General features: G+C 41.3%; 1 protein-coding gene across 3 annotated transcripts in view; it reads right to left on the bottom strand.

The window, feature by feature from the left end:
- atp2b3b (ATPase plasma membrane Ca2+ transporting 3b) overlaps positions 1 to 15006 on the bottom strand; it is a 106008-nt gene that overhangs the window by 48562 nt on the left and 42440 nt on the right. For all 3 annotated transcript variants that reach the window (XM_085448364.1, XM_085448362.1, XM_085448363.1), the window contains exons 14-17: positions 14398 to 14504; positions 14146 to 14221; positions 12836 to 12994; positions 12154 to 12333 (exon numbers count right to left, since the gene is read on the bottom strand). In XM_085448364.1, coding sequence (XP_085304490.1) covers positions 12154 to 12333; positions 12836 to 12994; positions 14146 to 14221; positions 14398 to 14504 — 522 coding nt within the window. The remainder of the gene's footprint in view (positions 1 to 12153; positions 12334 to 12835; positions 12995 to 14145; positions 14222 to 14397; positions 14505 to 15006) is intronic.

Genomic DNA, 15006 nt, shown 5'->3' on the forward strand with positions numbered 1-15006 from the left:
TTATCCAAGCAATATTTGTGCCTATTGTAGTCCAGGATTGCTTCTTGCTTTTACGCATCCTTTATTCCCCATCACTGACTGCTGGTTCCTTGTGTGTTGCTGTCAAAAGAAACACATTCCTCCGTTGCTTTGGCATGTGGGATATCGCTGTGGTAGTTTTGGTGAAGCCAAAGACAGACAACAAAATCTTCCTGCATTAGCAGCCTGAGATCTACTTTTGACTTCTTTATAACAAAGGAGATCTTTTAGCTGCTGTGCACCCTTACAAACCTGCACGGGAGGCGAAGGTGTGAGGATTGGAGGATTATAGATGAAGTGGAGATGTGAGCCTAAACCAGAATAAAGCAATACGTAGCATGTTGGATGACAACACTGGAAGTTCTCAGGAAGTAAAAAAGGGCAAGGGGTTCAGACTCCAACTGACGGAGGAGCCCCGAGGACAACGTCTTTACTTCGGTCACCTTGGCAGAGGAACTCCTCAGATGAAAAATGGCACAGGGGAAACATCCCAGAGCGTCCTCCTCAGCTCCTCCAGTTGCAACAGAGGGAACTGCATACAGGGTGACCCCTGGTTTGATACCAGTGGGTACTGGATTGTAGAGCAGTTTCTCTTCAGTGGTGGGACCCACATGGTTTTCCTTTCATGAGGGATCCACTCAGTCACCGGCTCCTCTGTCTCAGAAAATGCTCCTATGTTCTTTTCCATCATCTGCTCAGCCTCCACCTCCATGCCCCCCAACCCCAATCCTCCCCCAAAGAAGAGGATTCAGGCACTGGCTGGTACTCAACATCAGTGGTAATGCAGTCAGCCTCTTTGGAGATTGTCCCCTCATCTTCTGGAGAGGAAGTTTCTTCATCTTGGGTAGATGACTTTTCTTCAAGGGCAGAGGACTGCTTGCTGTCCTTGCTCTCTGACCATCATATAGGCAATGCTTGAAGCAGTGATGACCTTCTTGCCTTATCGCCAGAATAAATGATCTGGAAGCTGTTAGGCTTACTTACAGCAGTAGCAACGTCTGCACCTGCATAAACTCCAGGACACGTTTACAAACAGTGTTTGTTGTTTGTGCTGCATGTGGGTGAAGTTGCCCCCCCCCCCCCCCCCCCCCAACACCTTCTTCAAATCCAACAAAAGTGGTATCAAACATTTGTGCTGGTTTGTGCTGCAAAAAGTTTCATTTGTGCTGCTATCATTTTAAAGATATTAATAAAAATTTCTAGAGGTCATCAGAGGTCAACCAGCCCCCCCACATTACCCAAATCCAACAAAAGTGGTATCAAACGTTTGTGCTACATTTGTGCTGGTTTGTGCTGCAAAAAGTTTCGTTTGTGCTGCTATCATTTTAAAGATATTAATAAAAATTTCTAGAGGTCATCAAAGGTCAACCAGCCCCCCCACATTAATGGAATCAAACAAAATTGGTGTCAATCAACTGTGCTATGTTTGTGCTGGTCTGTGAAGGTTCTCAGTCATCCAGGTCATTGTAGTCAAAGGAGCTTGCAAAGAAAAGCGTCTGGACTTCTTTAAGTTACTTGAAGACGTTTCACCTCTCATTCGAGAAGCTTCTTCAGTTCTAAGGTCAAATGGTGGAGAGTCCCAGGTATAAACCTAGTGGGAGTTTCCCCCCACAGAGGGACAAAAAGACCCCCTGATGATCCTCTAATCGCCTGAGCCAAGGTGTGAAAATGGGTGTGGGTCCCAATCAGCCAGAGTTTCGGGTGAGTTCATTGTGAAACCTGGTCATTTCACATTTTGGACAGAGAGAACAGATGGTTTGAAAGAGGAGTGAAAGAAGCCATCTATGTCCACTGTGAGCGACCATCTTTGAACAGAGGCGGTGGTTTACGACACCAACTCTCTGCCATCTATAATCCAGTTTTGAGATCCCTTCCCAGACGCCTTAACACCCACTCACATCCTGGGCCATCTGATCTCAGGAATTCGCATGATAAGGTGGGGCCAGGTTTCACAATGAACTCACCCGAAACTCTGGCTGATTGGGACCCACACCCATTTTCACACCTTGACTAGGTTTATATATGGGACTCTCCACCATTTGACCTTAGAACTGAAGAAGGTGAAACGTCTTCAAGTAACTTAAAGAAGTCCAGACGCTTTTCTTTGCAGGCTCCTTTGACTATGGTTTGTGCTGCCTAAATTGTCGTTTGTGCTGCTTCTGTTTTAAAGATATTAATGAAAAGGTAAAGGTCAAAAGGTCAACCAGCTCCCCCACATTACCCAAATCAAAGAAAATTGATGTCAAACGTTTGTGCTACGTTTGTGCTGGTTTGTGCTGCAAACATTTTTGTTTGTGCTGCTAACATTTTAAACATTTTAATAAAATAACGTCTTGATGCGTGCTTAATCATCCAGGTAAGTAAATCCCAAAAGGTTGATTCTGTTCATCTGGACATTTTCAGTTGGAGAAACGTTTCGTCACTCATCCAAGTGACTTCTTCAGTCTCAGCTGACTGCAGGTTTCCCCAACCTTATAAACAGTACATTTGCATAGTGAAGGAAACTAGCACCACTGAATGAACAATGGGCTCGGGGGTTAGTTCCATGATTGTTAGTATGCAAATTCTTATGACCATTGATCAATGACAACTAATCAAAGCCTACTGATTAATGGCCATGAGTACCATTCACAGAAAGTGGGGAATGGCTACAATCACAGCATTGTAGGATGGCGAAAGATGTACCCTTGGGCCCCCCTTCTCGATTCAGAGATGGTCAGCATCCTGACAGCCCGATGGACGAAGCTGTCTCTCAGTCTGTGTGTTCTGGTCCGGAGGCTCTTCAGTATCCTTCCTGATGGCAGCAAACTGAAGACGCTGCTGAAGGGATGAGTGGAGTCACCTGTAATGGAGAGGACCTTCCAGATGAGGCAGGTGCAGCTGCTCTCACTACCCGTTGTTATTTTTTCCTGCAGAACCCAGTGCAGGAGTCATACTTGTGCTTCTCAGTTTGCAGAGGAAGTAGAGTCGCTGTTGGTCTTCTCCACATTCAGGGACAGGTTGTTGTTGTTTTACCACTCTGCCAGATGGTTAACTTCACCCCTGTAGTAGATCTCGTCGTGGGTCAGCAGAGTAAAGAGAAGAGGGCTCAACACACATCCTTGGGGAGCCCCCGTATTCAGTGTTCTTGGGCTGGAGTTGTTGCTGTCGACCCGTATTGTCTGCTGTCTTCCTGTCAAGAAATCTAGCAGCAAGGTGCTGATCCCCAGCAGATCCAGTTTGTGAATGAGTTGCTGGGGAATGAATTCAAATTCAAATTCAAATTCAAATTTTATTTGTCACGTACACAGTCATACACAGTACGATATGTAGTGAAATGCTTGGACAATTGCTCGTGACCTAAAGAAAACAAAAAAGGAAAAGGCTATGAATAAGATAGGAAATAAATATGAAAAATTAAAAAGGGTAAATTTAACTAGGAAGGAATAAAATATAAATTAAGGTTAAAAATGAAATAACTGTACAACACAAATTAGAATATGATGATGCTGAAGGCTGAACTGAAGTCTATGAACAGCACTCTGACATATGAGTCTCTAGTGTTGAGATGTGTGAGGGCTGAGTAAGGGGCAGTTGAAATTCCATCATCACTTGAGCATTTTGACGAAAGCAATAATTTGATTTGATGCATGACTAACCGTTCAAAGCACTTCATAATGATGGAAGTGAGTTTGACAGGACGGTAGTCCTTAAAGCAGGAGGTAGATGACTTCTTGGGTACAGTAATGATGTTGGAGGCTTTGAGGCATGTGGGAACGGCGGTACTGATTTTGGCAAGGGATCTCCACACACTGTCTGGGGATTGTGTCACCACGGTCTGCAGAGTGGGCTTGTAGTCTGTGATGGTTTGTATTCCTTGCCACTGCCTCCAAGTATCTCTGCTGTCGCTGAAGCTTTGCTGTAGCTGATGCCACGTGATGCCCTTGCTGTTCTTTGGCTCACCTAATTCTGAAGGCTTGCATTTTTCAACCTTAGGAGTATTTAAACCTGACCTGTGAGCCATGGTTTCTGATTGGCCCGGACAGTGATAGGCCTGGTGTCACGACCTGCAGGATTGGCAAGGTGCTGATCAGAATCTCTCCACTCCTAGCCCTCCTTCTCTTCTCTTTTTCCCTCTCTCTCCCCCTCTCTCCTTCTCTGCCCTGTTTTGCAGGGGCGGAACTCATGGCGACTTCACGCCCTCGGTCCACGCCTTCCTGGATTGGGAACACCTGGGCCTCATCAGACCAGCTGGTATATTAGAAGGAGGAGATCAGCTGTTCAACGCTGGATTGTTGTGAAGGTTCTAGTCAGTACACGTCTAGCTCAACTTTCCTGTGCCTCCGTCTCAGAGACTTAACGAGTGTTTCTTTGTTCCTAGATTCCCTGTCTTTCCCTGTGTGGAGTGTGGAAGGAGTGACTGGTCGCTAGCGGAGAAGAGAGAGGTTGAACTGAGCGCGTGTGTGATATCCCTGTTTTCCCAGGAGCCCTGCCCCTCACGTCTTGTATATAGCACTAACCCCGCACTGTCTGTACATACACTTGGTGAAGATCTGTAAATAAACCGTCTCTGTTTAAACGCTACTCAGGAGTCCTGCGAGTGGATCCTCTAAGCAACCCGTGACACCTGGTCTCTGTGACATCATCGATGCATTTTGGGATGTAGGCAGTAACAGTTTCTCTATATTCCTGAAAGTCTGTGGTGTTGTCGTGTGTAGCAGCCTGTGGTGGAAAAGCAGTCTTGCAGTGCCTCTGAGGACCCTTCTGGCCACACCTGTACCTGCTTACGAACTGGTTTGGTGACTTTGACCAGGGGCCTGTTGGAACCCATGGCACACCTAGGTTTCCGCCTGTACTGACCCTTATGCAAAATAAGTGGAATTAAGACACAGTTCCAAAAGCAAACACAACTGATCAGTGCTGAGAGTGGTCCTGTTGCTGAGGTTGGGGTGATCCTGTAATCTTTTATGAACTATCTCCAAAGCATCTATGACTGGGATGCAAGTGAAGACAGATGTAACATCTCTCTCTCACCGTACATGTACTGTTTATAAAATTAGGGAAACACAACCTGCACAAACAAAATAATTTGCAGGACAAATGTTTGACATCAATTTTGTTCGATTTGAAGAAGGTAGGGGGGGAAATTTCACTCACATGTGTTTATAAGGTTGGGGAAACCTGCAATCAGCTGAGACTGAAGAAGTCACTTGGATGAGTGATGAAACGTTTCTCCAACTGAAAATGTCCAGATGAACAGAATCAACCTTTTGGGATTTACTTACCTGGATGATTAAGCACGCATCAAGACGTTATTTTATTAAAATGTTTAAAATGTTAGCAGCACAAACAAAAATGTTTGCAGCACAAACAAATCAATTTTCTTTGATTTGGGTAATGTGGGGGGGCTGGTTGACCTTTTGACCTTTACCTTTTCATTAATATCTTTAAAACAGAAGCAGCACAAACGACAATTTAAGCAGCACAAACCAGCACAAGCATAGCCAACACGTTCTCACTCCCAAAGCGTAACATTTTACGCTAGGTGACAAATCGTCAACATATTACATTTTCGGCTACCCACCACGTTCCTAAATGACGACCTCGGAAAAAAGAGGAAATATGAGAACCGTCTGGACTCCATCTACACATGTTCGCTCTTTTTCTTCAAATCGCTTAGAAACACGCTATTTCACATCATTATAGTCCTGGTTAAGATCAGGAATAAGGTTATGGTTAGGGCTAGGGATAAGGTTAGGTTTAGGGCTGGAATACAGGGCTGCAACGTCTATTACCGCGGGAGCCATAACCCGCGGCGTACCATAAGAATGCAGAAGGTCTCCTTTCATGTTCCTCAGGAACGCCGCGGGACGTGACAAAACGTCGACATGTTACGCCTCGGGAGTGAGAATGGGCTGACATAGCACAGTTGATTGACACCAATTTTGTTTGATTCCATTAATGTGGGGGGACTGGTTGACCTTTGATGACCTCTAGAATTTTTTTTAATATCTTTAAAATGATAGCAGCACAAACGAAACTTTTTGCAGCACAAACCAGCACAAACGTAGCACAAACGTCTGATACCACTTTTGTTGGATTTGGGTAATGTGGGGGGGCTGGTTGACCTCTGATGACCTCTAGAAATTTTTATTAATATCTTTAAAATGATAGCAGCACAAACGAAACTTTTTGCAGCACAAACCAGCACAAACGTAGCACAAACGTTTGATACCACTTTTGTTGGATTTGGGTAATGTGGGGGGGCTGGTTGACCTCTGATGACCTCTAGAAATTTTTATTAATATCTTTAAAATGATAGCAGCACAAATGAAAATTTTTGCAGCACAAACCAGCACAAACGTAGCACAAACGTTTGATACCACTTTTGTTGGATTTGAAGAAGGTGGGGGGGCTGGTTGACCTTTTGACCTTTACATATACATTAATATCTTAAAAACAGAAACAGCACAAACGACAATTTTAGCAGCACAAACCAGCACAAACGTAACACAGTTGATTGACACCCATTTTGTTTGATTTAATTAATGTGGGGGGGCTGGTTGACCTCTGATGACCTCTAGAAATTTTTATCAATATCTTTAAAATGATAGCAGCACAAACAAAAAATTTTGCAGCACAAACCAGCACAAACCAGCACAAACGTAGCACAAACGTTTGATACCACTTTTGTTGGATTTGAAGAAGGTGGGGGGGGGGCAACTTCACTCACATTTGTGCTGCAGCTGCAGCTGCAGGTTTGAACTCTGCAAAATGTCCTGTGATTGGGGGTTTTTTTGTTTTTGTTTTTGTTTCTAGAGTTAATATTTTGGGTATGGTCTCTTTTATGAAAAATACAAGAGTAAAAGTGCTTTTAACATGTGCTTCAATGCTAAGTTTGACTGGGAACATCAAAGCTCAATAGCCTGCATCCACAGAAATTCACTGGAGTCTATGTAATGTTTGATGCATCATTATTTATTCCAGTCTATCTTGCAAATACATGTTTGTGCTGCAATGTCATGCACAAACACAAACTATTAGATCCGTAAGATCAAACCTGTGTCAAAATTGTGTCATTATTCTGGTCCATTGGAGTGTGGTAAGCCATCAAAGGCCACTACTAGAAACTAGGAATATTACATGAAATCGCTTGCTTGGCCAAAAATGGGTAAATGATGTAATTTGGTAAAAAACATTAAAAACTACAATTTCCATGTGTTGAGTTTAGAATGAAAGCAATTTTACCTAAATCGCATGATATAGTACTGTCAATGACAAGGAATCAAAAGAGGTGGTTATAATGGGTTTCAATTGGCCAAAAATGGCCACGATAGAGCCAAGTGGAACAATTTGGTGTATAGTGTATATTATTGACATTATTAATTTGCATTAACAGATCAAAAATGGTTGAAAAAAGAAAAGTGAAGTGGCCACAAATGGCCAGGATAGAGCCCAGAGGGTTAAAGCAACAAAACAACCTGAACAGCCGGTTTGGAACCGAAAGAGCCGGCTCTTTTTAGTGAGCCGAGCCGAAAGAGCCGGTACTTAAAAAGAGCCGGTACTCTAAAAAGAGCCGGAAATCCCATCACTAGTGGGAAGCTAAAACAGGTAGCTTGTGGAGCATGTGGAGATCACAGACCGTCCTCATCTTTGTGCTACTGCATTAAGAGCAGGTGACAGGTTTGGAGGAGCTGAAAACAGCCTGTTGCCTGGATTAATCTGGTGGGAGTTGCAAGTTTCACAAGGTACTGAGTTTATTTATTTATTTTTTGCTCGTTGAGTGAAGAACTTCCGGTTGGGAGATCTTTTGGATTTATACTGGAGCAATACAGGCCTGCAATGTAGGGTGTATTTCTGCCGGCTTTAGGTTTAGTTTGGGACTATGATTGTTTGTCACTGGTGGTTTACATTGTATATGAGGAGATTCTGTGTACAGCTGGTAAATTGCTGTGTGTGTTTTGCTTTGCCTGAATACTGAAACCTGCCATTTTACACTATTGAGTTCCTGTTTCTCTTTATTCTTTATTTTTTGTGTGGATGCCCTCAAAGGGCATTCACTATTTGTGTGGACACTATTGAGTTCCTGTTTCTCTTTATTCTTTATTCCACTATTTACTAGTTGCTTCCGTACACTTTTTGGCACTCAACTACTCCCACAGTTTTCAGCCGATTTTCGGCATTCAAAGTTTAAAAAATTCTGCTCTTTCTGCTGATGCCGGCTATGACTTTTGGTGCTCATAACTTCTATACTTTTTGAGATATTGAATTTTTTTTGCAATATTTTTTGCCCATTTCTGCCATATCATCAGTGGCCTCACTGATTTTCCTTGCTGGGTTGACCTGTGTTTTAGCTCAGTGAGATGAGCATCCGTTCTCAGACTGGGAGGCCCGGGTTCAAATCCCACTTATGGCAACATTTCTTTCAGTTAACATTTAAACTTTTTTTAACTCTTTTGAACACAAATTTCAGCTTTTTCACCCCTTTTCAGCACAATTTTAATTTTTTTCACCACTTTTCAGCACAAATAACAGCTTTTTCAGCTGTTTTCAGCAAAAACCTCTTTTCAGCAGAATTCTGCTCATTCAACTCTTTTCAGCAGAAATTCTGCTAATTGAACTAATTTCAGCAGAAATTCATCTGATTGAACTCTTTTCAGCAAAATTTTCAGCCTTTTCACCTCTTATTAGCACAAATCTCAGCTGTTTTCAGAAAAAACTATTTTGAGCAGAAATTCTGCTAATTGAACTCTTTTCAGCAGAAATTCTGCTGATTGAACTCTTTTCAGCAGAAATTCTGCTGATTGAACTCTAATCAGCAACTCTTTTCAGCATAAATTCTGCTGATTGAACTCTTTTCAGCAGAAATTCTGCTGATTCACCTCTTTTCTGCAAAGTTTTTTCACGACGTTTTGTAACTCCAAAAAACAGCGTTTTTCGCATCTCACAGCTATCGAATTCTGGCTGCTCATCACCCTGTTTTCCAGGCGCCCGCTCTCTTTGCCAGTGGCGCAATTGGTAATGAAACGGATCTTCAGACCAAAGTTCAAGGGTTCAATTCCACCATGGCCCAAATGTTTTTTTCACTACAAATTGATACACTATCACAGACCTGTAATTCATATTGATAATTTATTACAATTCGGCAATGTTTTATGATTTTGGCAGCTTTTCTAATATGGACCTCAGATTCTTGTTAACGCTCCATGGCAGAAATACATACAAATACACAGCCTGATGAAGCAGACAGAAGCAGTACCTCTGATTGGTTCAGCATTTTCACCTCTTATCAGCACAAATCTCAGCCTCTTCTGCTGCTTTCATTAGAATTTTAAGCTTTTCCAGAAATTCTGCTGATTGAACTCTTTTCAGCAGAAATTCTGCTCATTCAACTCTTTTCAGCAGAAATTCTGCTGATTAACCCTTGAGACCAGAAGGACAAGGTTCGAATCCTGCTCAGGGCAACGTTTTTTTCAACTTTTTCAGCTCTTTTCAGCAGAAATCTTCAGCGTTAAGGCATCCACACAGCATTTTCGCAGAAAATGCAATTCTTTCTAGTTGTGTGGATGCCCTCAAAGGCATCCACACTATTGAGTTCCTGTTTCTCTTTATTCTTTATCTTTATTATTCTGCTAGTTGCTTCCATACGTCTTTTGGACGTTAACTACTCCGTCAGTTTTCAGCCGATTTTCTCCGTTCAAACTTTAAAAAGTTCTGCTCTTTCTGCTAATGGGTTCTATGACTTTTGGTGCTCATAACTTCTATACTTTTTGAGATATTGAATTTTTTTTGCAATATTTTTTACCCATTTCTGCCATATTATCAGTGGCCTCACTGATTTTCCTTGCTGGGTTGACCTGTGTTTTAGCTCAGTGAGATGAGCATCTGTTCTCAGACTCGGAGGCCCGGGTTCAAATCACGCTTATGGCAACATTTTTCAGTTAACACTTTAACTTTTTTTAACTCTTTTGAACACAAATTTCAGCTTTTTCACCCCTTTTCAGCACAATTTTCCGTTTTTTCACCACTTTTCAGCACAAATACCAGCTTTTTCAGCTATTTTCAGCAAAAACCTCTTTTCAGCACAATTCTGCTCATTCAACTCTGTTCAGCAGAAATTCATCTGATTGAACTCTTTTCAGCAAAATTTTGAGTTTTTTCTGCTGTTTTCAGGAAAAACCTCCTTTCAGCAGAAAATCTGCTGATTAAACTCTTTTCAGCAGAAATTCTGCTGATTAACCTCTTTTCAGCAGAATTCTGCTCATTCAACTCTTTTCAGCAGAAATTCTGCTCATTCAACTCTTTTCAGCAGAAATTTTGCTGATTCACCTCTTTTCTGCAAAGTTTTCAGCCTTTTCACTAATTATCAGCACAATTCTCAGCCGCTTCTGCTCATTTCAGCACAATTGTCAGTCTCTCCACCTCTTCTTTGTAAAGCGCTATATAAATACAGGCCATTTACCATTTGTGAGAAAGAATTTGGCGCAGTGAGATGAATAGCCGCCTTGAGACCAGAAGGGCCAGGTTCGAATGCTGCTCAGGGCAACATTTTTTTTGTTTCAACTTTTTCAGCTTTTTTCAGCAGACATCTTCAGCGTTAAGGCATCCACACAGCATTTTCGCAGGAAATGCAAATTTTTCTAGTTCTTTATTATTCAGCAAGTTGCCTCCGTACGTTTTTGGACGTTAACTACTCCCTCAGCTTTCAGCCGATTTTCTCCGTTCAAACTTTAAAAAATTCTGCTCTTTCTGCTAATGGGTGCTATGACTTTCGGTGCTCATAACTTCTATACTTTTTGAAATATTGAATTTTTTATGCAATGTTTTTTGCCCATTTCTGCCATATTATCAGTGGCCTCACTGATTTTTCTTGCCGGGTTGACTTGTGTTTTAGCTCAGTGAGATGAGCATCCATTCTCAGACTGGGAGGCCCGGGTTCAAATCCCGCTTATGGCAACATTTCTTTCAGTTAACAGTAAAAAAATTTTAACTCTTTTGAACACAAATTTCAGCTTTTTCACCCCTTTTCAGCATAATTGTAAGTTTTTTCACCACTTTTCAGCACAAATACCAGCTTTTTCAGCTGTTTTCAGCAGAATTCTGCTCATTCACCTCTTTTCAGCAGAAATTCTGCTGATTGAACTCTTTTCTGCAAAGTTTTCAGCCTTTTCACCTCTTATCAGTACAATTGTCAGTCACGCCACCTCTTCTTTGTGAGAATCCGTTTGGCTCAGTGAGATGAGTAACTACCTTGAGACCAGAAGGACCAGGTTCGAATCCTGCTTAGGGTAACATTTTTTTTTTCAGCTCTTTTCAGCAGAAATCTTCAGCGTTAAGGCATCCACACAGCATTTTCGCAGGAAATGCAAATTTGTTCTAGTTATTTTATTGTTTTCATTGTTTGGTAAATTAAAGGAGGGTTGCAATGCTCTACTTTACATGGTGTATGACATGATTTACTGCACTGTAGACACTAGTGTTCATTTTCGCGTGTAGTGCTACTGTTAAGGGATAAGCTTCATTGATCCCAGAAACAAAACAGAAGTTAATTGAAAAATATCGTACGAGAGTACACTAGAAAAAGAACCCAAAGCCCATTTATTTAATGGTATTGAGTAAATGAGCGCTACATAAACATTTGGATAAATGAATGTATAAACGACTCACACTGCATTAGAGAAGTGAAACTAATGCAAATGTTCTGTAAACCTGCATTCTTTTTAATGACCAGCAGGTGGCGACTCCTATGATTGTAAAAGACCTCTCCAATTGTATAGAAGTCAGTGGCAAACTTGCACTTAGCTCTCAGGAAACATTTTCACTTCAACATGAAAATGATTTTATAAATTTAATTAACTAGCTCATATACAATAGCTAATAGCTTATTATTGACAAATCGTGGCTGGTGAGTGTGCAGTGTTATGCTCTCATGATGATTTCAAAAAGCAAAGTTGGCAACATATGTGTCTGCTTCATTCTTGTTAAAAACAGGGTCAATAATTCAAAAATCTCTGTTTTAAGTGTCTTTAAAGGAAAGAGAAGCCCAGCTGTTTGACATGAAAGAGATGCAATCATTTTATAGTTTTAAAACAAATGTATTAGTGTGCATGGAATCCAGTTGACAAGGTATTCAACTAATTTGAGACCACCACTTACCTCTCCTTTCTCGTTTCTGATTCGTCGGTTAAAGTCTTTGCCCTCTAGACAGATAAAATCATCTCCGGGGTGGATGATGCCACATTTAGCAGCAATGGCCCTGGCTGTGTTAATGTTATCACCAGTCACCATCCGCACTGTAATGCCTGCACGCTGACACTTACGGATGGCATCGGGCACCTTGGAGAACAAGGACATTTGTTCACAAAAAAATATAACAATATTATTTTTAACAGCACAGTCGCATTATGGCATGAACAAACCCAAAGAACCAATTCAAATTCCAACTATTCCAAAACACATGCTAGCTCTCAAATCCCATACTTCCATACTGACACTTGAAAAAGTGTATTCACTCAGTAAAGGACACCTAAATGCTAAGTGTTTGACAAGTGGCCAGATGGTGTACTCAGTTGCTGAGTGGACACATCTTGCCCTCGACTGTCACTGTCCTGAGTAATACAAAGCAGCAACCGAAGGACCACCAAACAATTTCCAGCCAGTGGAAGGAGCAGAAATCATCAGTACAATAATCATACTAATGCTAGCTGGCTACCTATATGGCTAACAGCACAATTTACTTAATACACAAGTATATATGTAGTGGACTATACAAAAATGAAAATGGATTTATCCAAATTACCCAAACTGAGGCAAACAAACACACTTCGTTGTATCCTACCTCAGGCCGTACAGGATCCTCTATCCCAACTACAGTGATGCAGGTCAACTCCGTTACTATCTCTGTCTCGTTGTCCCATTCTGGTTCCGGATTGGATGGAAGGTCACGGTATGCAATGCATATGGTCCTCAACCCCTCACATGCCATGGGCTCAATCACCTATTAATAATCATTATTGCAGCAATAATCAGGAAGATTAGACCACACTATATTGTCCTGTATATAACATTTAAATATGAATACACAGCTGGAAGGAAAAGACCTCAAGCTGCAGACAGCAGTAATGTAAAGATGAGGTGACTAAAGCTGCCACAGTGGAAACTGAACTACTGAGCTGGAACAAAATTGTGTAAGAAATTATTTTTCTCACGGCAGAAGTTGTTTATCAAAACGCAAATGTAGGCCAGTCAGGCAGTCTGTCAATTAACAATACTCAGCCTGCGCAGGCTTAGAACTATGTGGAACAAATACATGTGTTTTGCTGTTACAAGTTTTAGTTACATCAAAGCTGATCTGGTGAACACGTATAGCAGATTTAGAATGTAAGTCTACCAACGCTGGTCTTAACTCACATTCTGTTCTGTGATGCTTATGGTGTTTAGTGTGACTCCAAGTGTGACTTCTTATCTATAATGTGTGAAGAATATTTTTGCTAGTGGATATTTAAGGTACAATATGGGCAGACTGAGTCAGGAAAGCAGTGGCCTTACAGAGTTTTTATCTGGTTTCACAAAGTAACAGCCAAACGTAATGATGCTGCAATAGGCCTCTGTCTATCAGCAGAATACTGGTACAAGAGATCCTTGAGGCAGCACCACTGGTGAAGCTTGTGCTTATCATGACAATTTCACGATGTAATAAGAGGTGTCGGCATCTCAAAGTTTGTCCTACACAATAGCATAGCTCCTCACTAACATCACGCATCTAACAAGATTATTAAACAAAAGAGGTACAGTATTCAACTCTGTATTCTGTTTTATTTCACTTTCATAGCTTTCTCATATTTCTGTTTGCAGATTTACCTGCTTGGCATAAAACAGCAGAAAGGCACAGTTAGAGACTGTGACGATTACTTTAAGTTTTGGCACTCAGCACTCAATCTGGGTTTTAGTTTCTGTTTAAGTCACCCCTCTGGATAGAATTTCTGTTTGATGTTTGTGGAAAACAAAAGAAAATCTATCATGTTTTGTGACATGTAAAATCTTCTAGTTTCTGAAAAGGGAAAGTCTTGAAAATTACTGAGAAGGTAGCTAAAATCTATTAGGAGAAGGACTTTTAGAACGATACAATGAAGGAATCAGAAGTCTTACCTGTTTTACCATCTCATCTCTGTCACGTGGGCGGAAACTGCGAGATTCTCCATTGGCATCGAGAATGTAGGAACACCTGGAAGACAGATGAAGATTTTTGGGGAGGAAAAAGAGCAGCTTTTATTTCACAGATTAAAACCATTTAAACAATTACATTAAACACAGTGTGAGCTGTTGCTGTTATATTAGTTTACATAATCTCGTGTAACACCAGACCACTTCCTCCTTTGCTCATCCTCCCCTATCACTCACTTCTTTAACATGATTTCAGATGCTCCTTTGCTGTAAAGCCGGAAGGAACCATCAGGCAGCTTGATCACCGTGCTCATGGATTTACGCACTGAGTTGAATGTATACACCTGAGAGAGAGGGGAGATGTGTGATACATAAGAGTACAATCAAAAATAGACTTTAATATCTCTGACTTAACGCCCCGCGGGGTGTGCTGAAGGTGTACTTAAGGGTTTGAATCTTTATCAATGTAAGAAATCATGCTTGCTGCACTGTCAGCATGTCAACTCATCATAAAGTAGGGGAAATCAGCTATACCCTCATCATTTCATCACTGAAACGCGATTGTAGTTTATGTAGCTATGAATAAGTGATGATTTGAGTCATCACTGTGATCTGCCAGCACCAAGGAAAACAACAGGCTTGTTTGTCTCCCATCATTGTAGCGGAGAGAATGCTGTTGAACCCAATCGTCAACAGAGTGTTTGAAAATCCTGTAAGATTTTACAGCAGAGGTGTCAAACTCAGATTTACCAAGTCTGATACCCCTTCTCATTTAGCAAGTTTAAAGATTGCACAATGAGAATCAAATCAAGGGCCAAATGTACAGCATAGTTCAGTTCAATTCCA

Source organism: Copadichromis virginalis, linkage group LG23, assembly GCF_057382275.1.
Source record: "Copadichromis virginalis isolate Kocher_CV1m ecotype Utaka linkage group LG23, C_Virginalis_male_GT1.1, whole genome shotgun sequence".
NCBI classification, from domain to species: Eukaryota; Metazoa; Chordata; class Actinopteri; order Cichliformes; family Cichlidae; genus Copadichromis; species Copadichromis virginalis.